This window comes from Salvelinus fontinalis, chromosome 26 (genome assembly GCF_029448725.1).
Source record: "Salvelinus fontinalis isolate EN_2023a chromosome 26, ASM2944872v1, whole genome shotgun sequence".
In the NCBI taxonomy this organism is placed as follows: Eukaryota; Metazoa; Chordata; class Actinopteri; order Salmoniformes; family Salmonidae; genus Salvelinus; species Salvelinus fontinalis.
Window position 1 is genome coordinate 18869238 of NC_074690.1, and position 26325 is coordinate 18895562.

Sequence of the window (26325 nt, forward strand, 5' to 3'; positions counted from 1 at the left end):
TTCATCCCCAAAGTCCTTCCTGTATACCTGGCTAACGCTGCCAATAACAGAACCAAGTGGGTGGGGTCAGGGGTCGACTAGGTCCTTGACAAGTGTGTCGGGGGAGGGAGGTGTGTATGTGTGTGAAAAGGGAAAGGAATGGCCGAGGCTCTCTGCCAACCAACAGTCTTGTCAGGGATAGCATTTACGACCATTCATGAGGCTAAGGTTGTGCGGGTGTGTGTTGTAGAGGCTATCTGTGATGAGGCTAAGGGTGTGTGTTGTAGAGGCTATCTGTGATGAGGCTACGGGTGTGTGTTGTAGAGGCTATCTGTGATGAGGCTAAGGGTGTGTGTTGTAGAGGCTATCTGTGATGAGGCTAAGGGTGTGTGTTGTAGATGCTATCTGTGATGAGGCTAAGGTTGTGTAGGTATGTGTTGTAGAGGCTATCTGTGATGAGGCTAAGGGTGTGTGTTGTCGAGGCTATCTGGTGAGGAACCAGTGTGTGTTACTATGTGATTAGTAGGGGAACACCTGGTAGAAGATGAGCAGTCATCTGATCAGCAACGTTATATCCAATGAGGGAAATGTGTCAGGTAAAGACTCTACAACGGTCTGAACATTTCCCTCCATTTGACATACCCTGGATTTCAGTATTCTGAAAAGTATACTATCAAAGAGAAAAACATGTAATTGGTCCACCCATCCATCCATAATCCATCCATAAATCAATCAAAACCATCCATAATCCATCCATCCAGCATTCATTCATCCATAATCCATCCATCCATAATCCATAATTCATCCATCCATCCAGCCATCATCCATCCATAATCCATCCATCCATAAATCAATCAAAACCATCCATAATCCATCCATCCATAATCCATCCATCCAGCTATCACCCATCCATAATCCATCCATCCATAATCCCTAATTCATCCATCCAGCCATCATCCATCCATAATCCAGCCATCCATAATCCATCCATAAATCAATCAAAACCATCCATAATCCATCCATCCATAATCCATCCATCAAGCCATCATGCATCCATAATCCATAATCCATCCATCAAGCCATCATCCATCCAAAATCCATCCATAAATCAATCAAAACCATCCATAATCCATCCATCCATAATCCATCCATCCAGCCATCATCCATCCATAATCCATAATCCATCCATCCATAATCTATAATCTAACCTCCAGTTCCCTCTGTAGTAGTAGTGCTGTAACCACACAGCTCTGCCGACAGCTCTCCTGATATTGCAGCAATTAGCACTTAGCGATCTCCCGCTGCTGCTCAATTTGGTCGCTTTTTTCCCACTGTTTAATTCCAAACAAGTAATCGTTCACTGTAATCTCCCCAGTCCTGCTTAATCACCAGGCTTTTCTATTCAGGAATCAGCTCAGGTTGGGAGTGTGTGTGTGTGTGTGTGTGTGTGTGTGTGTGTGTGTGTGTGTGTGTGTGTGTGTGTGTGTGTGTGTGTGTGTGTGTGTGTGTGTGTGTGTGTGTGTGTGTGTGTGTGTGTGTGTGTGTGTGTGTGTATATGTGTGTGGATAAGGGTGAGTGTTAATAGCCACAGCTAAATGATGTGAGTAATTACCACTGATGTACTCCCACAGAGAGAGAGAGGAGGGGGGAGAAGATGAGGGGTTCTCCCCTCTTAACATTATGACATGATCATGGAGTGGGGAAACCCTACACATGTAACTCACTCATGAAAGAACAGGGACACATACAGTTACATTGAGAGACAATTCCACCATCTATGAATATGAAGTGAAACTTCATGATAGTAAATGAATCATTCCATAACTCTTAATTAATAGGCTGAAATAATTAATAGGCTAAAAACTGGTCTTACCAATATATTATTTTCTTGGCTTCTATGTTTATTCAGAAAACTCAGAATACATTTTTGAAGCAGGTGTGTGTGCTACAAAGGTGGTGCATGTGCTACAGTAACGATGGAAGGGAGTGGGGCTGAGGAGAATCCATTTGCAATTTAAATGGGAATTGAATGACCCCATGGTGGCAGTGAATTAGCCTGCTGATCAATTGATCATGTCAAGGATAAATAGGTAAACAAACATGTCCATTAGCTCTGTACCTCCTCCTCCTACCCTGACCCTCCCTGCTGGGGGATCACTGCATACGCATGCTTTCATACACACACATGCACACACACACACACACACACACACACACACACACACACACACACACACACACACACACACACACACACACACACACACACACACACACACACACACAGTCTCCCCCCACTCCCCGCTGAGACGGACCTGCCCAGCTCTTTACACGGGCAGTTGGGCCCAGCAAGACTCCTTTGAGAGGTGTTGGAGAGGGATGGCAGAGGAGGGAGTGAGGAGGCCTCAGAGACACTACAGAACAAGTGAAGAGGGTCCCAGAGCACAGCCATGTGGAACCAGACCTGCTGCCAGGTCTCACCCAATCTGCCCCCCAAAAAAGAGGCATCTGGGAGAGGATGAGGTATGTGTGTGTGTCTAGGAGTTCCAGGGAACCCATGGGTATTGTTAATTGGTATGGAAAATGGGTTTGATGCTCAGTAATTGTGGGCAACTGCCATGACGACATATGTCTTACAGTTTGTTAAAAAGGGGGACTCTGTGGTCTAATGTGACAGTCTATTGGACTAAATGTAAGTTCCAATGCAGCACAAATTCAAGCATGACATTTATAAAAGAAGACGAAGCACTGGGATCTACAGTTCCTTCAGAAAGTATTCACACCCGTTGACTTTTTACAAATGTTGTTCTGTTACAGCCTGAATGTTTTATTTATTAAATTGAGATTTATATTACTGGCCTACACACAATACCCCATAATGTCAAAGCTTTTTTAGAAATGTTATACAAAATGTTATACATTTATAAAAAATGATAAGCTGAAAGGTCTTGAGTCAATAAGAATTCAAAACCTTTGTTATGGCAAGCCTAAATAATTTCAGTAATAAAAATGTGCTTAATAAGTCAAATAAAAAGTTTCATGGACTCACTCTCTGTACAATAATAGTGTTTAACATGATTTGGGAATTTCTACCTCATCTCTGTACCCATACATACATAATTATCTGTAAGGTCACTCAGTCAAGCAGTGAATTTCAAACACAGATTCAACCACAAAGACCAGGCAGGGCAAAGAAGAGCACCTATTAGTAAATGGGTAAAAAAAAGCAGACATTGAATACTTTGAGCATGGTAATTACACTTTGGATGGGGTGGCAGGAAGCCTAGTAGTTAGAGTGTAGGGCCTGTAAACGAAAGGTTGCTGGATCGAATCCCCGAGCTGACAAGGTTTAAAAAGTCTGTAGTTCTGCCCCTGCTCCTCAGGTGCTGTGGATGTTGATTACCGCAGCCCCCTGCACCTCTCTGATTCAGAGAGGTTGGGTTAAATACCTCACAAGTCCTCAACTGACAGCTTCATTCAATAGTACCTGCAAAACACCAGTATCAATGTGAAGAGGCAACTCTGGGATGCTGGCCTTCTAGGCAGAGTTCCAGTGTCTGTGTTCTTCTGCCCATCTTAATTTTTCTTTTTATTGGCCAGTCTGAGATATAGCTTTTTCTTTGCAACTCTGCCTAGAATGCCAGCATCCCGGAGTCGCCTCTTCACTGTTGACATTGAGACTGGAGTTTTGTGGGTACTATTTAATGAAGCTGCCAGTTGAGGACTTGTGAGACGCCTGTTTCTCAAACTAGACTAATGTACTTGTCCTCTTGCTCAGTTGTGCACCGGGGCCTCCCACTCCTCTTTCTATTCTGGTTAGACCAGTTTGCGCTGTTCTGTGAAGGGAGTAGTACACATCGTTGTACCAGATCTTCAGTTTCTTGGCAGTTTAAGAGTTTAAGAAGAAAGGTCTTTGTTTCTGGCCATTTTGAACCTGTAATCGAACCCACAAATGCTGATGCTCCAGATACTCGACTACTTTAACGAAGGCCAGTTTTATTGCTTCTTTAATCAGTACAACAGTTTTCAGCTGTTAACATAATTGCAAAAGGGTTTTCTAATGACCAATTAGCCTTTGAAAATGACAAACTTGGATTAGCTTACACAAAGGGCCATTGGAACACAGGAGTAATGGTTGCTGATAATGGGCCTCTGTACACCTATGTAGATATTCCATTAAAAATCTGCCGTTTCCAGCTACAATAGTCATTTACAAAATTAACAATGTCTACACTGTATTTATGATCAATTTGATGTTATTTTAATGGACGAAAAATGTGCTTTTCTTTCAAAAACAAGGACATTTCTAAGTGACCCCAAACTTTTGAATGGTAGTGTAAATTAGATATTTCTGTATTTAATTTTCAATAAATGTGCAAACATTTCTAAAAACATGTTTTCACTTTGTCATTATGGGGTATTGTGTACAGATGGGTGAGAAAAAACATATATTTATCCATTTTCGATTTAAGCTGTAACACAACAAAATGTTAAATAGATCAAGGGGTATGAAAACTATCTGAAAGCACTGTATTTAAATATTTAATTTCCACCCCAGAACAAGCTTCAGTCCTCCTCACCAGCTTAAAAGAATGAAGTACATTTAGTGCAAATCAAAATATCGAATTTAACACCATTAAAATCCGCAATTAACTAAGAAATTAATTTAATAAACATATTTTCTCCTACCAGTCACCGTTGCTTAGTTCTTTTATCAGTCAGATTTCAATGTTCTATGAGAACTCTTGGGCCGGTCAATCTCTTAACATAATTTACCCTAATGGGAAACTGATAAAGACTTTCTTTGGCTTGATAGGGTTTCAAAAGATCTTGATTACCACAATATGGCAGAAGTCTGCATCAATAGCTCTAGGAGGAAAAGCACCACTGCTAAACAAAATCAATCAATGGATGCAATTGGGCTCAACAGATAAGTTAAGGTTCTGAGGAACTTTTAACCTGTATCTTTGAAAGTTGGTCCCCCGAGTTCCTTATTTTGGGTTCTTTTGCTAAATCTCACTGGCTCCAGGTGGCCTTAGCTAATAGGGTGGCAGGTAGCCTAGCGATTAGAGTGTTATAATATAGTGCATACTTTACTTTTACAAAGAGCCTACTTCTGAAGCAGAATATTACCCTCAGCCTTTGAGGGCAAGGACATACAGTACCAGTCATAAGTTTGGACACACCAACTAATTTAAGGGTTTTTCTATATTTTTACTGCTTTCTACATTGTAGAATTATAGTGAAGACATCAAAACTATGAAATAACACATATGGAATCATGTAGTCACCAAAAAAGTATGAAACAAATCAAAATATATTTTAGATTTTAGATTCTTCAAAGTAGCCACCCTTTGCCTTGACGACAGCTTTGCACAATCTTGGCATTCTCTCAACCAGCTTCATGAAGAATGCTTTTCCAACAGTATTGAAGGCATTCCCACATATGCTGAGCACTTGTTGTCTGCTTCTCCTTCAATCTGCAGTCCAACTCATCCCAAACCATCTCAATTGGGTTGAGTTCGGGTGATTCTGGAGGCCAGGTCATCTGATGCAGCACTTTATCACTCTCCTTCTTGGTCAAATTGCCCTTACACAGCCTGGAGGCGTGTTTCGGGTCATTGTCCTGTTGAATAACAAATGTCCCACTAAGCGCAAACCAGATGGGATGGCGTATCGCAGCCGAATGCTGTGGTAGCCATGCTGGTTAAGTATACCTTGAATTCTAAATAAATCACAGACAGTGCCACCAGCAAAGCACTCCCACACCTTCACACCTCCTTCTCCATGCTTCACAGCGGGAACCACACATGCAGAGATCATCCGTTCACCACCTCTGCGTCTCACAAAGACACGGCGGTTGGAACTGAAAAAAATCTAAAATTGGACACCTCAGACCAAAGGACAGATTTCCACTGGTCTAATGTCCATTGCTCGTGTTTCTTGGCCCAAGCAAGTCAATTATTCTTATTCGTGTCCTTTAGTAGTGGTTTCTTTGCAGCAATTCGACCATGAAGGCCTGATTCACGCAGTCTCCTCTGAACAGTTGATGTTGAGATGTGTCTGTTACTTGAACTCTGTGTGTAACGTCCTGACCAGAGTTCTTATGTGTTTTGCTTGTTTAGTGTTGGTCAGGACGTGAGCTGGGTGGGAATTCTATGTTGTGTGTCTAGTTCGTCTGTTTCTGTGTTCAGCCTAATATGGTTCTCAATCAGAGACAGCTGTCAATCGTTGTCCCTGATTGAGAATCATATATAGGTGGCTTGTTTTGTGTTGGGGATTGTGGGTGGTTGTTTCCTGTCGTTGTGTTTTGTCTGCACCAGCTAGGACTGTGACGGTTAGTTTGTTTTGTCATTTTGTATAGTGTCTTGTTTTGTGTTAATTAAATCATGGAAAATTACCACGCTGCACATTGGTCCTCAGATCCTTCTCGCCTCTCCTCGTCTGAGGAGGAGGACGACTTAGACTGCCGTTACACTGTGAAGCATTTATTTGGGCTGCAATCTGAGGTGCAGTTAACTCTAATGAACTCATCCTCTCCAGCAGAGGTAACTCTGGGACTTCCTTTCCTGTGGCAGTCCTCATGAGAGCCAGTTTTATCATAGTGCTTGATGGTTTTTGCGAATGCACTTGACAAAATGTTCCAGATTGACTGACCTTCATGTCTTAAAGTAATGATGGACTGTCGTTTCTCTTTGCTTATTTGAGTTGTTCCTGCCATAATATGGACTTTGTCTTTTACCAAATAGGGTTATCTTCTGTATACCACCCCTACCACCCCTACAACACAACTGATTGGCCCAAATGCATTAAGAAGGAAAGAAATTCCACAAATTAACTTTTAACAAGGCACACCTGTTAACTGAAATGCATTCCAGATGACTACCTCATGAAGCTGGTTGAGAGAATGCCAAGAGTGTGCAAAGCTGTCATCAAGGCAAAGGTGGCTACTTTGAAGAATCTAAAATCTAAAATATATTTTGATTTGTTTAATACTTTTTTGGTGACTACATGATTCCATATGTGTTATTTCATAGTTTTGATGTCTTCACTATTATTCTATAATGTAGAACATTTTTAAAATGAAGAAAAACTCTGGAATGAGTAGGTGTGTCCAAACTTTTAACTGGTACTGTATATAAATAAGAATTTGTTCTTAACTGACTTGCCTAGTTAAATAAAGGCTAAATAAAATTAAAATAAAATGGCATTTGAGAATTATAATATCTTGGATACTGTGCTATTTGGATTGCATGTCAAGTTCTATTCTATACACTCTTCTGTGACCACCACAAATTCTTCAGGATTGGTGCCAAAACCTTGTATCCCTACAGAGCTAGCTTCTGAAGCTAACCTTTACAGAGTCTGACCTGACCACTGTCATAGCACACCCGTAAGACAGCTATGACAGTCTTACGAGTCGCGTATTAGGCCATGGTGTCTAAAACACAGTGAATGAAATAAGAATCGAAAGCCACAATCCAGAAAACGACGAGACAGTAGGTTAACACAGGATGAGGTTTTTATTAGATACAAGGCAAATAGCTTTTAAAAGGGCCATTTGTAAAACAAGGAGTATAAACCCAGATTATAGGACAACAATAACCCAATCCCTTATGTTCATTCCCATAATACACTGTGAAGAAGAGGATTTATACTTATTGTGGCGATGCAGAGCATCAGGCAGCCTCACTGGGAAACATTTGCTCCTAAGGCCAGGTTTAATCCCTGTGTGGCGAGAAGCTGTAATTTGATGAGCCACAATGACAGAAGTATTAACACTTACCACTAAGGGGAAAAAGTAATTAAATCCACCAGTCTATGTCTGGTTGGGTGGTTGATGATGCCATTGTGACTCTTCTCAACATCCCCCCAAGAGTTTGATTGCATTGGATTAGCTTAATTGGCTCTAATGGCTAAATTGTCCTCGCTTCTCGCTTCATTAGCTTAGCGTTAGCTCTGTTTAAGTGGGAAGAGAGTCAAAGGGAGATGGTAATTGTCTGACTGTTAATGAAGGCATCACAGGGAAAGCTTCTAAATGTAACTCTTCTATAAACGTACAACGCTACTAAGGTCTGCTGAAATGTCCCATCGGCAAGGGTATTTTTACCTTGCAAGCTTTCATCAGATGTATTCCTCAATATAATTTTAAAGCTGACAGTTTAGCCAAATCAACTGCAATCTGAGGTTTTAACCAAATGGATGCACTGTGACTACCTGTATTTAGGTCATAACCAGAGTGATGAATAGTGTGAACAACAGGTGGGCTGAACAGTATGATCACAGGAGTCCCAGACAAAACATCTAAGTGTTTGTTTTGTCTATATAAGATACTTGTCACGATCGTCTTGCTGTGAGAGATTGGACCAAGGCGCAGCGTGTGCAAAATATTATGTTTGAATAGCTTCACGGTCGTCAGTTTGTTATTTTTGTTAGTTCGTGTATAGTTGTTCGTTTCTTGTTTGTTTTCTCTCTTCTTAATAAAGAAGATGCATTTTGCACACGCTGCGCCCTGGTCCAATCTCTCACAGCAAGACGATCGTGACAGAATGACCCACCAACCTAGGACCAAGCGGCGTGTCAAGCGGCAACAGGACCCACCTACACAGGATTCATGGACATGGGAGGAGATACTGGATGGTAAGGGACCTTGGGCACAACCGGGAGAATATCGCCTCCCTCGTGAAGAGCTGGAGGCAGCTAAAGCCGAGAGGAGGCGATATGAGGAGGCAGCATGGAAGCAAGGCTGGAAGCCCGTGAGTACAACCCAAAAATTTCTTGGGGGGAGGGGCCTTAAAGGGAGTGTGGCGAAGTCAGGTAGGAGACCTGCGCCTACTCCCTGTACTTACCGTGGAGAGCGAGAGTACGGGCAGACACCGTGTTACGCAGTAGAGCGCATGGTGTCTCCTGTACGCGTGCATAGCCCGGTTCGGTACATTCCTGCTCCACATATCGGCAGGGCTAGATTGAGCGTTGAGCCAGATGTCATGAAGCCGGCCCAACGCATCTGGCCACCAGTGCGTCTCCTCGGGCCGGCTTACATGGCACCAGCCTTACGCATGGTGTCCCCGGTTCGCCTACATAGCCCGGTGCGGGTTATTCCACCTCCCCGCACTGGTCGGATACAACCAGGTAAGGTTGGACAGGCTCAGTGCTCAAGGGAGCCAGTACGCCTGCACGGTCCGGTATTTCCGGCGCCACCTCCCCGCTCCAGCCCAGTACCACCAGTGCCTACACCACGCACCAGGCTTCCTGTGCGTCTTCAGAGCCCTGTGCCTCCTCCACGCACTAGCTCTATGGTGCGTGTCTCCAGCCCTTTACCACCAGTGCCTACACCATGCACCAAGCCTCCTGTGTGTCCCCAGAGTCCTGTGCGTCCTGTTGCTGCTCCCCGCACTAGCCCTGAGATGCGTGTCCTCAGCCCGGTACCACCAGTTCTGGCACCACGCACTAGGCCTAATGTGCGTCCCTAGGGTCCAGCATGCCCTGTTCCTTCTCCCCGCACTAGCCCTGAGATGCGTGTCCTCAGCCCGGTACCTCCAGTTCCGGCACCACGCACCAGGCCTACAGTGCGTCTCAGCCGGCCAGAGTCTGCCGTCTGCCCAATGGCGCCTGAACTGCCAGTCTGCCCAACGGCGCTTGAACTGCCCGTCTGCCCAAAGGCGCCTGAACTACCCGTCTGCCCAACAGCGCCTGAACTGCCTGTCTGCCCAACGCCGTCTGAACTGCCCGTCTGTACTGAGTATTCAAAGCCGCCCGTCTGTACTGAGTATTCAAAGCCGCCCGTCTGTACTGAGCCTGCAAAACCGCCCGTCTGCCATGAGCCTTCAGAGCCGTCCGCCAGACAGGAGCCGCTAGAGCCGTCCGCCAGACAGGAGCCGCTAGAGCCGTCCGCCAGACAGGAGCCGCTAGAGCCGTCCGCCAGACAGGATCAGCCAGAGCCTTCCGCCAGACAGGATCAGCCAGAGCCTTCCGCCAGACAGGATCAGACAGAGCCTTCCGCCAGACAGGATCAGCCAGAGCCTTCAGCCAGCCATGAGCAGCCAGAGCGTTCAGCCAGCCATGAGCAGCCAGATCCGTCAGCCAGCCATGAGCAGCCAGATCCGTCAGCCAGCCATGAGCAGCCAGATCCGTCAGCCAGCCAGGAGCAGCCATATCCGTCAGCCAGCCATGAGCAGCCAGATCCGTCAGCCAGACATGAGCAGCCAGATCCGTCAGCCAGCCATGAGCAGCCAGATCCGTCAGCCAGCCATGAGCAGCCAGATCTGTCAGCCAGCCATGAGCAGCCAGATCCGTCAGCCAGCCATGAGCCGTCCAGCCAGGATCCGCCAGAGCCGTCCAGCCAGGATCCGCCAGAGCCGTCCAGCCAGGATCCGCCAGAGCCAGCCAGCCAGGATCCGCCAGAGCCAGCCAGCCAGGATTCGCCATTCAGTCCGGTGCTGCCCCTCAGTCCGGTGCTGCCCCTTAGTCCGGTGCTGCCCCTTAGTCCGGTGCTGCACCTTAGTCCGGTGCTGGCCCTTAGTCCGGTGCTGCCCCTTAATCCAGTGGGGTTAATGTGGAGGGTGGTCATTTGGAGGAGGCTACGAAAGCGGGTAGTGACTATGGTGGGGTGGGGACCACCAGCCGCCACCGTGGACAGACGCCCACCCAGACCCTCCCCTAGACTTTATTCTGGTGCGCCCGGAGTTCGCACCTTAAGTGGGAGGTTATGTCACGTTCCTGAAGTGCTGACACTAAACACTTAGACATAGACAATTACCCACAAACAGCTAAAGCCTATGGCTGCCTTAAATATGGCTCCCAATCAGAGACAACAATAACCAGCTGTCTCTGATTGAGAACCAATTCAGGCAACCATAGACTTTCCTAGACACCTACACTGAACACTAACCCATCTACTCTATATAACCCCCTAAACCATACAACACCCTAGACAATACAAAAACACACAAAGACAACCCACCCCAACTCACGCCCTGACCAACTAAATAAATAAAAGAAAAAGGAACAATAGGTCAGGAACGTGACAATACTAGTCAAAACAAAACCCACTTTGCTACGTTCGAAAGTTGCATAAAGTACAATACACAGAAATGGTCTATTCAGCACTACGACAATTATTGTATATTTTCATGTTGATCTTCTTGCTAGATCTCCTTCAAGATATCTAGCCTACCTGCTTAAATACAGTTTTTTTTTTAAACTAAGCCTACATTCTCAGTGCAGAACGATCAGTCCCTTGCCTAAATTGCCTCACTATCTAGTGCAACAGGTAATACCAACTAGACGACACCCTATCCTCCACAGCCCACACTAAACCCTCCCCACACGAGCTTCCATTCTCTAACCCAGATTATGGGTTGACATTCCAGAGAGGAGCAGATACAAAGGGATTTGGGAAAGTAAAGACAGATGTTTTAGGCGATCGACAGGGAGGGATTTTGCCTCAGGGGAGCAGAGGGATTTGGTGGGAATAGTCATCGTCAGGCAGATTGGCCCTTATACTGAACCCATCCCTTTAAATGGGGGAGGAATTTTGGACAAATTAAGATCACAGCCTTATCTGGCTATGCATATTAGCAGAGTGGGGATGAGGGCAGACCTAGCATTAATTCCCTATTTATTTATTTATTTAACCAGGCAAGTCAGTTAAGAACACATTTTTATTTACAATGACGGTCTACCCCGGCCAAACCCTAACCCGGGTGATGCTGGGTCAATTGTGTGCCACCCTATGGGACTCCCAATCACAGGTAGTTGTGATACAGCCTGGAATTGAACCAGGGTCTGTAGTAATGCCTCTAGCGCTGAGATGCAGTGCCTTAGACCGCTGCGCCACTTGGGAGCCCAAACATATATATAGGGTGGATATATGGCATTGTCTTCTATCAGATGGCATCATTCTAACGCGACACGCAGTTGCCAGGAGCCATCGGTGCAGACGGACGTCAAGCTATCTGACGTTAGACAATGGGACATATGGTAGATCAGGGAGCTCAAAATGTCAATTCATCCACTGTCTGTTATTGGGCTAAAGGTATGTAACAGAACTTGGTCTAATTAAGCCCCCATATGGATACTAAATAAATATGCATAATCTTATATTTACTGATATGTTATAATGGGCTCTAAAAGGCTGTTGTAGGGTCAACTCTTTCTGCACTGGTCAGAACATACCGTTTCTATCCAACCCAATAACACAAACCCTCAGTACTGCAGTTGGCTGCTCAAAATGGCTACATTACTTTACATGGAGGCCACAAATGAATAGGTGTTCTGTCTGTGGATGCTGGTATTCCCACCCTTTAGCACACCACCACCACTTCTCCTCCCTGCTGGCCTTCCCTTTATAAGTTGCTGATTCAGTACTAATCACCCAGTCAGTGATGAGGTTGAGTCCTGAGCTCTCCAATCATCCTCCTTACTGAGCCCTCTCATCCTATAGAACTAACTGGGAGTATAAAGGCTACAGCAGCTGAAATGACCTAAAAATAAGTCATTGTTTTAGATTGACTAGATATTTCTGACATTTCCAACACTTTTGGTGACTCTGAAGTGAATACTTTTAACACTAACAGGGAGGCCCTTTTTGTTGTGACAGTGCATAGGAACCCATGTAATTCAAAGTCGTAACGCCTCGCACACTTTGTGTCAGAAATAATGTTGACTCAAAATGACATACCCAGGCTGTGAGTACATACTGGAAACAGCTTTCTTGACCCTGTGGGAGAGCCAGGCTCATTTTAGTGCCTATATAACCTGATACAGAAAAATGCAACCATCTCTCAAGAGCAATGCAAACCGTAAATGACAATAAGCATGCAATAACTTTATTTTGTGGTTACCAGGGGGCAATTTCATAACTGATGACAAAAGCTTGTCAGTAATGGTTAGTTTCTCCAGGAAATTAATTCCTTTGGGTCTTAGCTCCCTGTTCAACCCCAGAGTGTGTGAGATCTTTTTACCCCTCTCTGTTTTTTTTGCCCCTTTTCTTTTTTCGAAGAGAAGGTGGATTATGGCAGAGGGGCTTTTGTTTAGATAAAGCGAGGGATTAGGAAGAGATTTGCCCCCATAAAGTTGTGGGCTTGATGGGCCTTTTATCCCTCCATGTTGCTAAAGCTGTGTTGCCTCTGGATTAGGACTTTACAATGGGGCCCCTTGTGCTGAGAGATCCGGGCCAGAGAGAGAGAGAGACGGAGAGAGAGAGAAAGGGAGAGAGAGAGAGGGTGAGAAGGGCATCAGAGAAGAAGGAGAGTGTGAGGAGAAAAAAGAGAGAGAGAGAAAAAATGGGGTAAAAGGTACAAATAGAAAGAACCGAGGGTAGAGAAAGGGGTGAGACAGAAGGATAGAGAGACAAGGGCGAAAATAGGGAGGGTGAGAAAAAAGAGAAAGGGATTGAGTGGAGAGAGAAAGAGGGGGCATTATTCAGCTTTTAGAGAGAACTGACAGGTTGAAAACTTTTAGTGGGGATTTGCTGAGGAGATCCGGAGATCTTGTCACCAATAAAAGGATATCACCAGCAGCAGGATACAGAGGAGTGGTGTTGACCATAAAACGAAAAGTGGAGGTGTTCTTTAACGCATGTATCTAATTTGGGAAATAAGGGAGTAAGTACATCTGGTTAAGATGGTTTGCTAATAACGTATCTAAGAGATAGCTCCTGGCAAATTGCTTTGTTATTCTTGTCAAAAAAAGGTCTCGTGGAAGTAGTCGATTCTAAACTACACATCAAAATGATTAATTGCCATGGGATGAACAGATGCTGAAATACCCTTGAATGGAGCCGCGGAGGCTAAAGCTGGCTCGATTGCAAACCTAATGTATTCATGAAGTCGCAGAAACATCATTAGGACTATTAATTAGCTATTAGCGAGCAGTATTCATTGTCAGTAATACATTTTTTCCCTCTTCTGCCCCCCCCCCCCCCCCCCCACAAAAAAAGTAGCCTACTATGTCATTCGTTTTCATGTAAATAGAATTGCAGGTAATCATCCAATATGGAAATAAAGTTCCCATAACCGCGCCATTATCAACCTTTTATAGGCTGCCATCATCACATAACATAAATGTTTTCAATTGGCGAAACACTTACATGACTAGACATAATATGGAGATCAATGAATAGGACATAGGCAATTGATACATGTATAGACAATTAGGCCTAAAAGCAACTCACATCAAAATGATTTGCATGATGTAAAGGCGAGAGTAAGATAAATCGTAAACTCAAGGGTCTAAAATAACAAGTGACAAGCCGCCAAAAACCCAGGATGAACCTTAGGGATAGCTCCAGTCCCAGGACCGTGGGGTTATAATTCGGAGAGGTGAGGACACTTGGCAGGGCTCGAGAGGTATTCTTATTGGGAAGCTCTTGTGACACTTGGGCGTTTAAACCTTTCAGATGCGCCGGACAGTAGTCGCGCTAAGCCTAGCGCAAAGCAGCTTTGGAGAAGAGGCGCTGAGAAGAACGCGTTCTCGCTTTAATTGCTTTAGAAACGGTCCTCAAAAAGAGACACTGCCCAGATTTACCTCCCGTTTAAGTTCTTATTTCCATTGGTTCACAAGTTAATCCTCTTTCTTTCTCAGACCTCAAGAAGAAACCGAGTGATAGACGAAGGCAACAGAAACCAGAGAGGGACAAGAGTTTGTTTGCGGGGCAGATTGACAGTTTAGCTAAACTTTTTACAGTTGAAATGACTATACCATAACTGTAATAGTCTATGTATGGACGGTATATATCTGCAGATATATACAAAGACAGCATAATAATCATAATAATAATAATTTTTATTATTAATACTGGTAAAAACATAAATAAAAAAGGTTATTATTGTTGTGGTGATTGAATGTTATAACGTTGGAATGACATTAATTTCAATCACGCTGATTTAGCCAAGTAGCCTATGCATCATTTAGTTAACTAAGTAAATAGTCAAAAGCTTCACTTTGACAGTTGTACAAATCCGAGCACATAATTGAACCCCCAAATAGCCTAATTTAAAGCAAAGATGAGAACCAACTTCTAAGCGTGCAACTTCAGAATCAGAATTCTGTATTTGGACCATAAGGAGCAACACTAGACCTATACCACCTAATTGGAATATAGACAATATGTAACCCTTATATTACCTATTGTCTAAAGATAATGTGTAAAAACATAAAACTACGTTAAACCTATTTTCTTGGAAAATCGTAATCCTGTTTACTGCACAAATGTGCTATTGGTACCAGTTTCTCCAACTTTCATATACAAAAACAAAAAAACGCATTAGGATTCATCCCATGCAAAATCATATTCCATGTGGTTTAGTTTCAGACTACAGATATTGACAGCAGTGACTTAGAATATAATTGGAATAATAATTGTATAACATTGTTTACAGTGTGTAATTCGTGCGTAATTTCTACCCGTCTTTGGGTACCTGCAAAATACCCCTGTCCTCTCTCGCTCTCGCTCTCTCTCTCTCTCGCTCTCTCTCTCTTGGACAGAAGTATGTTTCCCAAAGAAAGTTGCAGAACAGTCTCTACTATATAGAGGGTGAAAATGCAATATTCTCTATTCCATAGGATATTTTGTTTGCAATTCAAATTTCTGTGGATGAGAAACATGGTCAGAGATAAAACTCCGGTTAGGATTTTCACCCTTGCCCGCTTTCCCAAAGAATCTTTTATAAAATATACAAGCTTTACGTTAAAAGGCTACTATGCGCTGCCCTTAATTCCCACCTAAACGGTTTTGCTCCGGGAGAAGAAATCTTCTCTACGACCCCTTCAAGAAGAGAAGGGCATTATTGTTTTAATCCTCTTACCCGCAGTCATTTGAAGACAGGGGTTTTTGGAGGCTGAGATGGCGTCTTGTCTTCCCTATCCTAACCCAAATCCTTGAAGGCCGGGAGAGGTTCTTAAAAGCCTGGCATCTATTAGCGCTCTCTCCTCCAATGGCATGAGGAAAGCCGAAATGCAAATAAAACCAACGTATGAGGTTTTCCAAAACCCAAAACCGTATGAGGTTTTCCAAAACCCAAAGACATCCATGTACATCACTAATGCCAAAAGTATTCTGAGGAATATACATTTCATTGCACACAAAAAATACATTCAGAAATATTTGATAAAAAAAGACAAAATAACTTTAGACCCTGCAACGACAATGTCTGTCACTGGTCATAAGAAACACTGAAGTTACCACACGGAAGTTAAAACTGGCTCCTTTGTCCATTTATAAATCAATACAATTCATTATTACAAAAGTATCAAAAATATTAGAAAATAAGTATTGAATATTGTTTTATCTTTTAAAAGATAATTGACCAGCGTTTAAATTCTGGAAATGTCATCCATCTCCCAATTAGGGGCTACTCAATTCACTGATCCAATGTCCCTCAAATGCAAGAAAAATCTAAGTATACTTGTTTTTACGTCTTGCTTTCCAGAATTTAAAGGAGTTGATACTCTTCTTAATCCATAAATTGACTGAATGTTTATCAATTCAAACGCAAATGCGAAACAAATACATGTTGACTGCATATGGGAATCCGCAGACATTATATTCTAAAGTTGATGATTTCGAATATTGGTATGGTCATTGGCCAAACGTCCGCTACTAATGGTGGATAAAGAGCCTCTTTATTTGATTGACAGCTTCAAGGACCACTAGAAAGCTTACATGACCTCACAGAGCACTCTTTAAAATCCCTCTTCAGCTCATGTTCCAGTAGATGGCAGCTTCCTATGTTGAGCGCGAGACGCACAGGATTCAGACACGCGTAAAGTAGCAGAGCACGCGTTTCACACAAGACAGAACTGTATGGACTTGCAGTCGTTCGTTCCCAATCCCATGAAGAACACGAGAAAGGTGGACATTATAAACAAGGAGCCATAGCAACAATACAAATCTTAATAAAATCACTTCAGAATCGGGATACACTTCCAAGCAGCACAACATCCAAAGACAACTCGGCTGACTAAGAGGTAAGAACTTTTAGGACATCTCTGGGACTGGGTCAACTTGTAACCAACCTGTCAATGCTGTTAACAACAGTATTGATACACATGTGGTGGAACAATATTTACATTATTGGTGCACACTTTAAGCGTATAATAAACCTAATGGTAATTGCACGATATGATATTATGCTTTACAAGACGTTGTCGATCAAATATCGAGCGAGCATTTACAGTATAGCGAGCACAGTAAAATTATGTTTTGGCTGCAGATGTGAAGGCAAGACTTGACATAAGTAATAAAGTAGGCCTATTCAATTGGTAAAGATTCAAGTACATTTTTGTAGGATTGAAATGAGGACATCCAAAAATTAATGGGAGATCTTGCAAAAAAATGGTATATTAAAAAATAAATCAAATTAATATGTAGATATACAGTGTCTTGTGGAAGTACTTCAGTCATTTCCATCTGGGAATTATGACGCAAGAATTTGTTGAGTGTATGAGGATTTCATGGCATTGTACTGTAACTTTTATAGGCATAACAGCTACATTTCATGTAATTTCCCTTTCAGAATTATTAACATTCAGAAAAATAAAGTACATTTTCAACCCTCAGATCTATAGGTTCAGATTGAATAAACTAAAAAAAAGTATGTTTCATTTTATCTTTCGTTTAGCAGGGAGTCGCCATTGAGACTGGTGTCTCTTTTTAGAAGGGAGTCGCCATTGAGACTGGTGTCTCTTTTTAAAGGGAGTCGCCATTGAGACTGGTGTCTCTTTTTAAAGGGAGTCGCCATTGAGACTGGTGTCTCTTTTTAAAGGGAGTCGCCATTGAGACTGGTGTCTCTTTTTAAAGGGAGTCGCCATTGAGACTGGTGTCTCTTTTTAAAGGGAGTCGCCATTGAGACTGGTGTCTCTTTTTAAAGGGAGTCGCCATTGAGACTGGTGTCTCTTTTTAAAGGGAGTCGCCATTGAGACTGGTGTCTCTTTTTAAAGGGAGCTCTGCATATACCATTTCATGGAACTATAAAATCAAAAACAATATAAAATAAGTCAAATACAAAAAACAACATAAATTGCACAGACCCATGCCATTGTGTCAATATGAAATTGCAATTAAATCGTTTAAACTAATAGTAAATTAACGAATAGTTTATCAGGACTAGTGGTTTAGGCTACGTTGTTAACCCGTGTTGCCTCCGCCTCCTCACGTGAAATTCGCTAATCAAACATTTTTCTCGCGGCTATGAACAGTCTGGAATACAAAATATGACTCTGACACCCCAAAGGGCAGATTGTCGCTTGCCATACACGAGTCGCCTCGGGCCGAAGGGTTTTTAGCAATAACATTTTTCCTAATTTAGTCAGATCAAAGGGTTGCAATGTACATGCCAATTTTCATAATGCTGTTTTAATAACCGAAGCTTTGAACTGTGCTGCCTGGGGCACTCAAAAACATACAGCCCGGAGAAGGGATAGGCATATGAATAGACAACAATGGCAGCTAGACAGAATAAGTAGGCTTGTGTGGTAAATATGGTAGGCCTATCATAACAGTGTAATGATCAAAAACAATAAAATGCATGAAAAACGTGAAAGTACAACATAAGAATTAGTATGAGTAAGTAGCCTCGTTCTCTTTCGCTCTACTCACGCACGTGCACACGGACGTACACACACGCGCGCACGCTGTTGAACCGCACTGTATGTCCGTCGGTGTCAGCGTTGATGATAAATGGAGAGCCTCGCACTCGAAACCTATTTGCACTTCCATTAGACGGGGAGCCAAATGGGGATCAACATGCATATTTTACCCACGGAGAAGCCATACATCTCAGCCAAAACGTTGCCCCGCGGGGCGATGGGACGAGAGACCGCGAGGGAGGGGAGGAAAGCGGGCCCATTCAACTCAAATACTTGGGGGACCAAAGTAAATGTTTAGCGAAGCACCGTCCTTCTGTCCAGGCGAATTAACCTATTCCCTCTTGCCCTGTGATCACATTCATCAGGCACTGCAGTGTAATAGGTTGGGAATAGGCACTGCGGGCGTCATTCACACACTCAGCTCCCTCATGCACACACACAGAACATGGACAGCAGCTTCACGGTGTTATAGGTCTGATTTTATTGCTCAGATTATGACTTGTTACAAGCAAAAAGGGGAAAAAAGGCAAATTCCTATTTATTTGGATGGAGTGTTTGATTCACTCATTTGATTTAATTGTTAGTAAAACACATTTGTATTTATTTTATTTTTACGTACTCAATGCTGAGACCAACGTCTCCTTTCCTCCAGATGAGCCCTGTTTAGCACAACAATGCACATCAAAAAACAATATACACATTAAACTACACATCCACATTCAAATACACGTTATTATAAACAACAATACATGACAAGTAAAACGCAATGATACAAAACAGATACATTCTTTAGTAATGGTGCTATGGCCTAATAGAGATCTGTATTTGAACGCCATCAAATATTGAAAAAAACGTGGTAATAATACAACTGTCAAAATCATTCATAATATAATTTCGATAGGCCTAACATTATAAAATAACAATAGAAAATAACAGTTTACCAGGCCTATTACATTGTTGTGTAGGTTACAACTATATAATTTAAGGTCTTACTATATCACAAATTAACATGATTAAGTGATTAAGTGACATTGTATTAAGTATTGTCAAGGGTAATGAAGTCAATGAACTTCAAGTGCACACAATGCAGCTTACTTCTCAAGCATGTTAGCAATTACAGTTAATATTCAATTAAATACATCCAGTTGATCCTTATCACAGACTGCATTAAGTGCAGCGTCACTTTAAAAAAAAATTGAATTGCGTGTGGATAAATGAAATTCTTGACTGAATTTGAATTATCACAGCCTCCTTAGCCTTGGGCAAGACTTGAGGCAGTTCATTCTGTTGTATAATATTCTTATGTACAATTGAATATGTATAAATTGACTGGAGTAAATATGAGTCCCAATGCGCTCTTATATCAAGCTTATCTTCGAGGTTATGGTGATAGATTTAAGATACAGTCAATGAGCAATTGAGCACCATGATATTTCGAAAACGACTAACTATTTGAATGACTTGAATAGGCCGACCTACATTTTCAATCAGCCGAATAACGGACATATAATAATAATGGACATATACCTTTTTTGGTTTAATTTAAATCAAGACATTCATATTATAAATATTCTTTGCCCCCAGTAACCCGTAGTGAACTTCCCCAAATCAAATCAATTCGTATTTGTCACATGCGCCGAATACAACAGGTGTATTGAAATGCCTACTTTCAATCAAAAATGCAGTTAAGAAAAATAAGAGTTAAGAAAATATATACTAAATGAACTAAAGTTTAAAAAAGTAACACAATAAAATGACAATACAAGGCTAATGGCTGGAGTCTTTAGCCATTTTTAGGGCCTTCCTCTGACACCGCCTGTTATAGAGGTCCTGAATGGTAGGAAGCTTGGCCCCAGTGATGTACTAGGCCCTACGCTCTGTAGCGCCTTGTGGTCGGATGCCAAGCAGTTGCCATACCAGGTGGTGATGCAACCAGTCAGGATGCTCTCGATGGTGCAGCTGTAGAACTTTTTGAGGATCTGAGGATTCTGTATCGCAGATCCAGAACTGGCCAATGAAAATAGACCTAAAGGAGCACAGACACCAGTGAAGATGAAAACATTAGAGGCTACATCCCAGGCCTAGCATGTCAAAATGCTATAGTGAGGCAATTTAAGACTTTAGGGACCCTCTCCCGCTTCCAAATCTCCTGGTACCTGCCATGCATGGGAATATTTATATATTTTCTCTGTGTTATAATTATAACCGCTCGAGCCTCGAAGATGTCTCTTCTTGTCAAAGACCTCGACACTAACATGTATCTAATCGTGTCCTGAAGCATTTAATTTTATCTATGAAAATCTCAAAGGGGCAAATAATAACCAACAAAAATGCAGGATGAGATATTTGGCCTCGGAGACCTACATATAACCCACTGGCCACAGACGTCAATTCAACGTATATTCCACGTTGGTTCAACATAATTCCATTGAAATGACGTGGAAACAGCGTTGATTCAACCAGTGAGCCCAGTGGGAAGTCTTTGATTCCTTTGCTGTAAAGTTGTTCTGTCCAATAAAATGAAGGATATACTTTTAATTAGACTTATAATAAAACTTTTTTTTTTAACCTTTATTTAACTAGGCAAGTCAGTTAAGAACACATTCTTATTTACAATGACGGCCTTGGATCAGTGTGGTAACTGCCTTGTTCAGGGGCAGAATTACAGATTTTTACCTTGTCAACTCGGGATTCGATATATCAGCCTTTCGGTTACTGGCCCAACACTCTAGGCTACCTGCCACGAGAAAAGTGTTTGATTAGCGAATTTCACGTAAGGAGGCGGAGGCAACACGGGTTAACAACGTAGCCTAAATATTAACCAACATGGTCCAACAAATAGTAGGCCTAGTTAAAAAGAACTAAAGTGGCTGCTAAAATTCATAGGCTAACCGAATGAGATAATTCAGTAGACCTAGCTAAAGCATTGGTATTGACAGAATAGCCTATCATTACCGTTCAATATAATACATTTTCGTAATTTAGCAGACGCTCTTAATCAGAGCGATTTGCATACATTTTCTTACTTCTTACACTTTATTCCCACGGTCCCCCGTGGGAATAAAACCCACATCCCTGGCATTGCAAGTGCCATGCTCTACCAACTGAGCCACACGGGACCTCTGTGATTTCAGGTTCCCATCCCGGCGCGGAACACATCTTGTTGTATCATCTCCAAAGCGTTTCATCAACGCAATGATCTCTCAACGCAGCGCTTTCAAAGGGGATTTGCGCTTTTGCTGCGATCACAGGGAAAGTAAGTAAATACATCCCTTCATAAGGCATCCGTTACGCTTCATTACGTGAACGAGTGATAATTACACCCTACCCCAATTAAAATAATTGTGTATAATTAATGGCTTGAACCAAGCGATAATTGGATATTAATGGTTAATAAGGTGAATGCACCAATTTGTAAGTCGCTCTGGATAAGAGCGTCTGCTAAATGACTTAAATGTAAATGTAAATGTTAAAGTATTTGTCCAGATATTAAAATATATTGCCCCTGAGCCATAAGTCTACCTTGACGAAATGAAATGCGTCTGTATGCGATTCAAATGACCACGTCGTTGGCTATTACAAGCACCACACGACTCTGATAACTTTAATATGAACAAATTAAGTCGTGGTTTGTCAAGGATTAACCAACCTTGGTTGCACAGATAAATACAAAGGTCTGCAAAACTGCAACTTTATATGAGGTGATCAAATTATGAACTGCAATATGCATAAACTGCAAGTGCTCATTGTCTACACACAACATACAAAATATCCTGAACTGTCAGATCATTAAACCAACAGTGAATTTAGACCGTTCATTACGCGCGTATCTAAAATGGGAACGTTTACGCATGTAACAATAGCCTATCAAACTCTCCGGACAGATAGCCAAATGGAAACATTCAAGCAAATGCTAACATGATCTATGCTTGTTTTCCAACAGGTAGTGGCCGTCATGCAGCACTATGGAGTGAACGGCTACTCTCTCCACGCGATGAACTCCCTGAGCGCAATGTACAGCCTGCACCAGCAGGCCGCGCAACAGGCACAGCATGCGCCAGACTACCGACCTTCAGTGCACGCGCTCACCCTCGCGGAGAGACTGGCTGGTAATTGAGTCCAACAAACAAACTTTTACACACACTAGGCATCACCTTTGATTATCACTTTCTGACATATCCCCCTATAGGATAGGGTACCATCCAATTAATTAAACTTGCCGTGTTTCTTCTCTTCCAACGGCTGCACATTTCAAGACATCATTCTGGAGGCTCGCTACGGGTCCCAGCACCGCAAACAGCGCCGGAGCCGCACCGCGTTCACCGCACAGCAGCTCGAGGCACTGGAGAAGACCTTCCAGAAGACCCACTACCCCGACGTTGTGATGCGCGAGCGCCTGGCCATGTGCACTAACCTCCCCGAGGCCCGCGTGCAGGTAACTAATGAATTAACATTCAGAATGCATGGTACCTGTAGCTTGAAATACATACAATATTGATTATTGTACCTGAATTATAATTAAAGAAATATATTTACCACTGGATAAACATTCCAGAAAAAAAATGACTTTAGTCATTTGCAGTTCTTCTTTGCTTGTCTTAAAGATAAACAGTAGGCAGACCTACACCAATGTAACACCCACAACCATTTGGCTTAATCTCTTGCACCCTGAGTATGCTTCTGACTGTCTCCCAATATGGCAACCTTTCAAACAGGTGTGGTTCAAGAACCGCCGGGCCAAATTCCGCAAGAAACAGCGTAGCCTGCAGAAGGAGCAGCTCCAGAAACAGAAGGAGGCCAACCGAGAGGGAGGTGACGAGGAGGAGGCTCCCACCACCATCACTCCAGAGAACCAGCTCCCACCATCCTCTTCCTCCTTGGAGGTTGAGGGTCCACCCCGTCTGTTGGTGTCGGAAATTAGCGTGGAGTTGAACGTGACCTCAGCGGAGCAGTCAGGCAGCGAGTCGGCCACAGAGGACAATGCCACCGATAAGGAGGAGGAGTATAACGCACAGAGGGAGGAGTTAAAGAGTGAAAGGGTGATGACGCCCGGCGACGTCTCTCCACCCTGCAAACTACTTAGCCCCAAACCTGGTAAAGGACAAGCTCTTATGACTGGCACTTGTACAGCTCTAATATACTGTAGCTGGGGGGGGGCTCACATTGTTGCCCAACATCAGTTCATTTCAGTCATACTGGCAAATGAAGAAGTGGCACAACAGCTTTGCTGGTTCTTTGTTAGTTCTATACATGTCTGCCTCCCTGCCCACCAGTAAAACTTAGTTTAATGTTATTGACTCATGCTTTTTCCCCTTACCCAGAATCCCCTATGGTCTCCCGGTCTGTGACGCCCTCGTCCAGTGGTGTCAGTGGTGGGATCTCCCAGAGCCACTCCTACTCCTCCTCCCCGCTCAGCCTCTTCTGCCTGCAGGAGCAGTTCCGCCAGCACATGGCTGCCACCAACAACATGGCACTCTACCCTTCCTTCGACATGGGTACCCCCCCATCTCTGCCCTACCTGGGCATGAATGTCAACATGTCTCCGGCGCCGCTGGGCTCCCTGCCCTGCCAATCCTACTACCAGTCGCTGTCCCACCATGCAGCGCAGCAGGTGTGGAACAGTCCCCTGCTCCAGGCCTCCGGAGGGCTCCCCAGCCAAAACAGCAAGACCACCAGCATCGAAAACCTCCGGATGCGGGCCAAGCAGCATGCGGCCTCCCTGGGACTGGACACGCTGCCTAACTAAGCCCCAGGATCTTAGTGCGACCTAGCCGGGAGATCGATACTACATCCCACCCATCCCGTGTCTGTAACCTCCGTAGCCCTACAGGAACCATATTCTCCAGCAGATGGTTTCGGGGCATTAGTAGCCAGAGTTCTGAAAACCAAAATGGCAAATCACCCTGGACCGAGTTCTCTCCTGCTTCTTGCTTTATCAGTTGCCTAACTTCTGGGATTGCACAGGCTATACACAGGATCTCTAAAGCAGAACAAATACACTTCATAAGTATTTACCTGTCTAGTGTTGCACTTGGTGATAAAGACTTTGCAATGTAATGTTTACAGATAAAATATGAATTTAGGCAGTTTTAAGGGAATTTGGGTCTTCAAGGGGGAAAATACATTTGTGCCAGCATTGGTGGCATTGAGAGACTATTTGTACCGTGGGGCCATTACCATTTCAATTAGGACATGTAGGTACATAGCACATTCTAAAAAAGCAAGCACATACATAAATATAAACTCAAGCCATGTTCTCCTCAATATCCGAATTAGAAGTGACTAATTAGGGCCTCCCGGGTGGCGCAGTGGTCTAGAGCACTGCATCGCAGTGCTAACTGCGCCACCAGAGTCTCTGGGTTCGCCCCCAGGCTCTGTCGCAGCCGGCCGCGACCGGGAGGTCCGTGGGGCGACGCACAATTGGGCTAGCGTCGTCCGGGTAAGGGAGGGTTTGGCCGGTAGGGATTTCCTTGTCTCATCGCGCTCCAGCGACTCCTGTGGCGGGCTGGGCGCAGTGCGTGCTAACCAAGGGGGCCAGGTGCACGGTGTTTCCTCCGACACATTGGTGCGGCTGGCTTCCGGGCCTTCGTCTCTCCCGAGCCCGTACGGGAGTTGTAGCGATGAGACAAGATAGTAATTACTAGCGATTGGATACCACGAAAATTGGGGAGAAAAGGGGGTAAAATTAAAAAAAAAAAAAAAAAAGAAGTGACTAATTTACCAGTTTAATGCCCAGTATTAAATCATGTTGTACAGAGACTGGCTTGGTAATGAGAAAATATTTTCAGTGACTAAATGTGCAAAGCTTTTAATTACATTTTGCCCTGGGCAGAGGGGAGGGGAGCATATGCAATTATGAACATGCATACTATTTATGATTCCCTTATATCCAAAGCTCTGAGCAGAAAAGGGGTAGTAGTCTCCAGTACTTTCTGTTGTACTCTTTAAGCACTTTAAGGAGTGGCCAATCTTTAAATTCTTGTCGATTATGCACCTGTGATTCTCTCTGTGCTGGGATCCCATCAAGTCCATCCACTCCGATAATGTAAATAATTGAAATATGTAAATTAAGAAGAAAAATAAGTCTATCTATTAATGTTTACTGATAAGGCAAATGTAAAGGTGTTCATATGTTGTTAATTGATCATAAACTGTCCAAGTTGGCGATTCCTATAGTTGTCAGTTGTACAATAGTATTTAAACGGCTCACGCCATTCCATTACCTTCTATTCCCTGGACTACTGAAGCTATACTGTCTGGTAGTCTACATATGAGTTCCATTGTGGCTGTGATGGTAATAGTTCTACTGTTTCTCTCCAGCCTGTCATACTAACTGGTCCAGTGGTAGATTTCAAATGTTGGAGAGACTAATCTGGAAACCATAGGCATTATCATTTTTTCTCTGTTAACAATGTAAGTTTGAAAAGTGATGTTGTAAAAATAAATCCTAAATAAAGCAATGCTTGGTCTTTACATAGTGTAGCTTCCTTCTCTCGGTTTTTGTTCTCACATGACAAAGCTAGCCACCGTCTTCTTCCAGGGGAGGAAGGAGTGCAGTGTGGAGGAAGGGAATGAACTTTTAGAGGAAGAGAGAGAATGTGAGAAAGGAGGGAAAAGGAAGGTGACAGGGATAACAAGAGGGAAAGACAGGCAATATACAGTATGGTAACACTTTACATGACACCCAATGTCATAACGTTAGGACACGGTCATAACCTGTCATTATGGTCATAACACTGTCATGACCCATACATT

General features: G+C 43.3%; 1 protein-coding gene and 1 long non-coding RNA gene across 2 annotated transcripts; one reads left to right on the forward strand and one right to left on the reverse strand.

Annotated features, from left to right (window-relative positions):
• The first annotated feature begins 16707 nt into the window (after positions 1-16707).
• Positions 16708-26043, forward strand: LOC129823831 (diencephalon/mesencephalon homeobox protein 1-A-like). Its single transcript, XM_055882858.1, has 5 exons — positions 16708-16950; positions 22514-22679; positions 22827-23005; positions 23286-23664; positions 23892-26043. The coding sequence occupies exons 2-5, from the start codon at positions 22526-22528 to the stop codon at positions 24314-24316; spliced, it is 1137 nt and encodes a 378-aa protein (XP_055738833.1). The 5' UTR covers positions 16708-16950; positions 22514-22525; the 3' UTR covers positions 24317-26043.
• Positions 19028-22527, reverse strand: LOC129823833 (uncharacterized). Its single transcript, XR_008754696.1, has 2 exons — positions 21247-22527; positions 19028-20596 (listed from the first exon to the last, which is right to left on the reverse strand). It is a non-coding gene; the product is annotated as an uncharacterized LOC129823833 (long non-coding RNA).
• Positions 26044-26325: the final 282 nt, after the last annotated feature.

What these genes read in the sequence shown, in the direction of transcription:
- LOC129823831 (XM_055882858.1), top strand. Translation starts at nt 22,526, where the DNA reads ATGCAGCACTATGGAGTGAACGGCTACTCTCTCCACGCGATGAACTCC. An exon ending in CCTCGCGGAGAGACTGGCTG is followed by an intron (nt 22,680 to 22,826) that starts GTAATTGAGTCC and finishes GCACATTTCAAG; the next exon opens with ACATCATTCTGGAGGCTCGC. An exon ending in TCCCCGAGGCCCGCGTGCAG is followed by an intron (nt 23,006 to 23,285) that starts GTAACTAATGAA and finishes CCTTTCAAACAG; the next exon opens with GTGTGGTTCAAGAACCGCCG.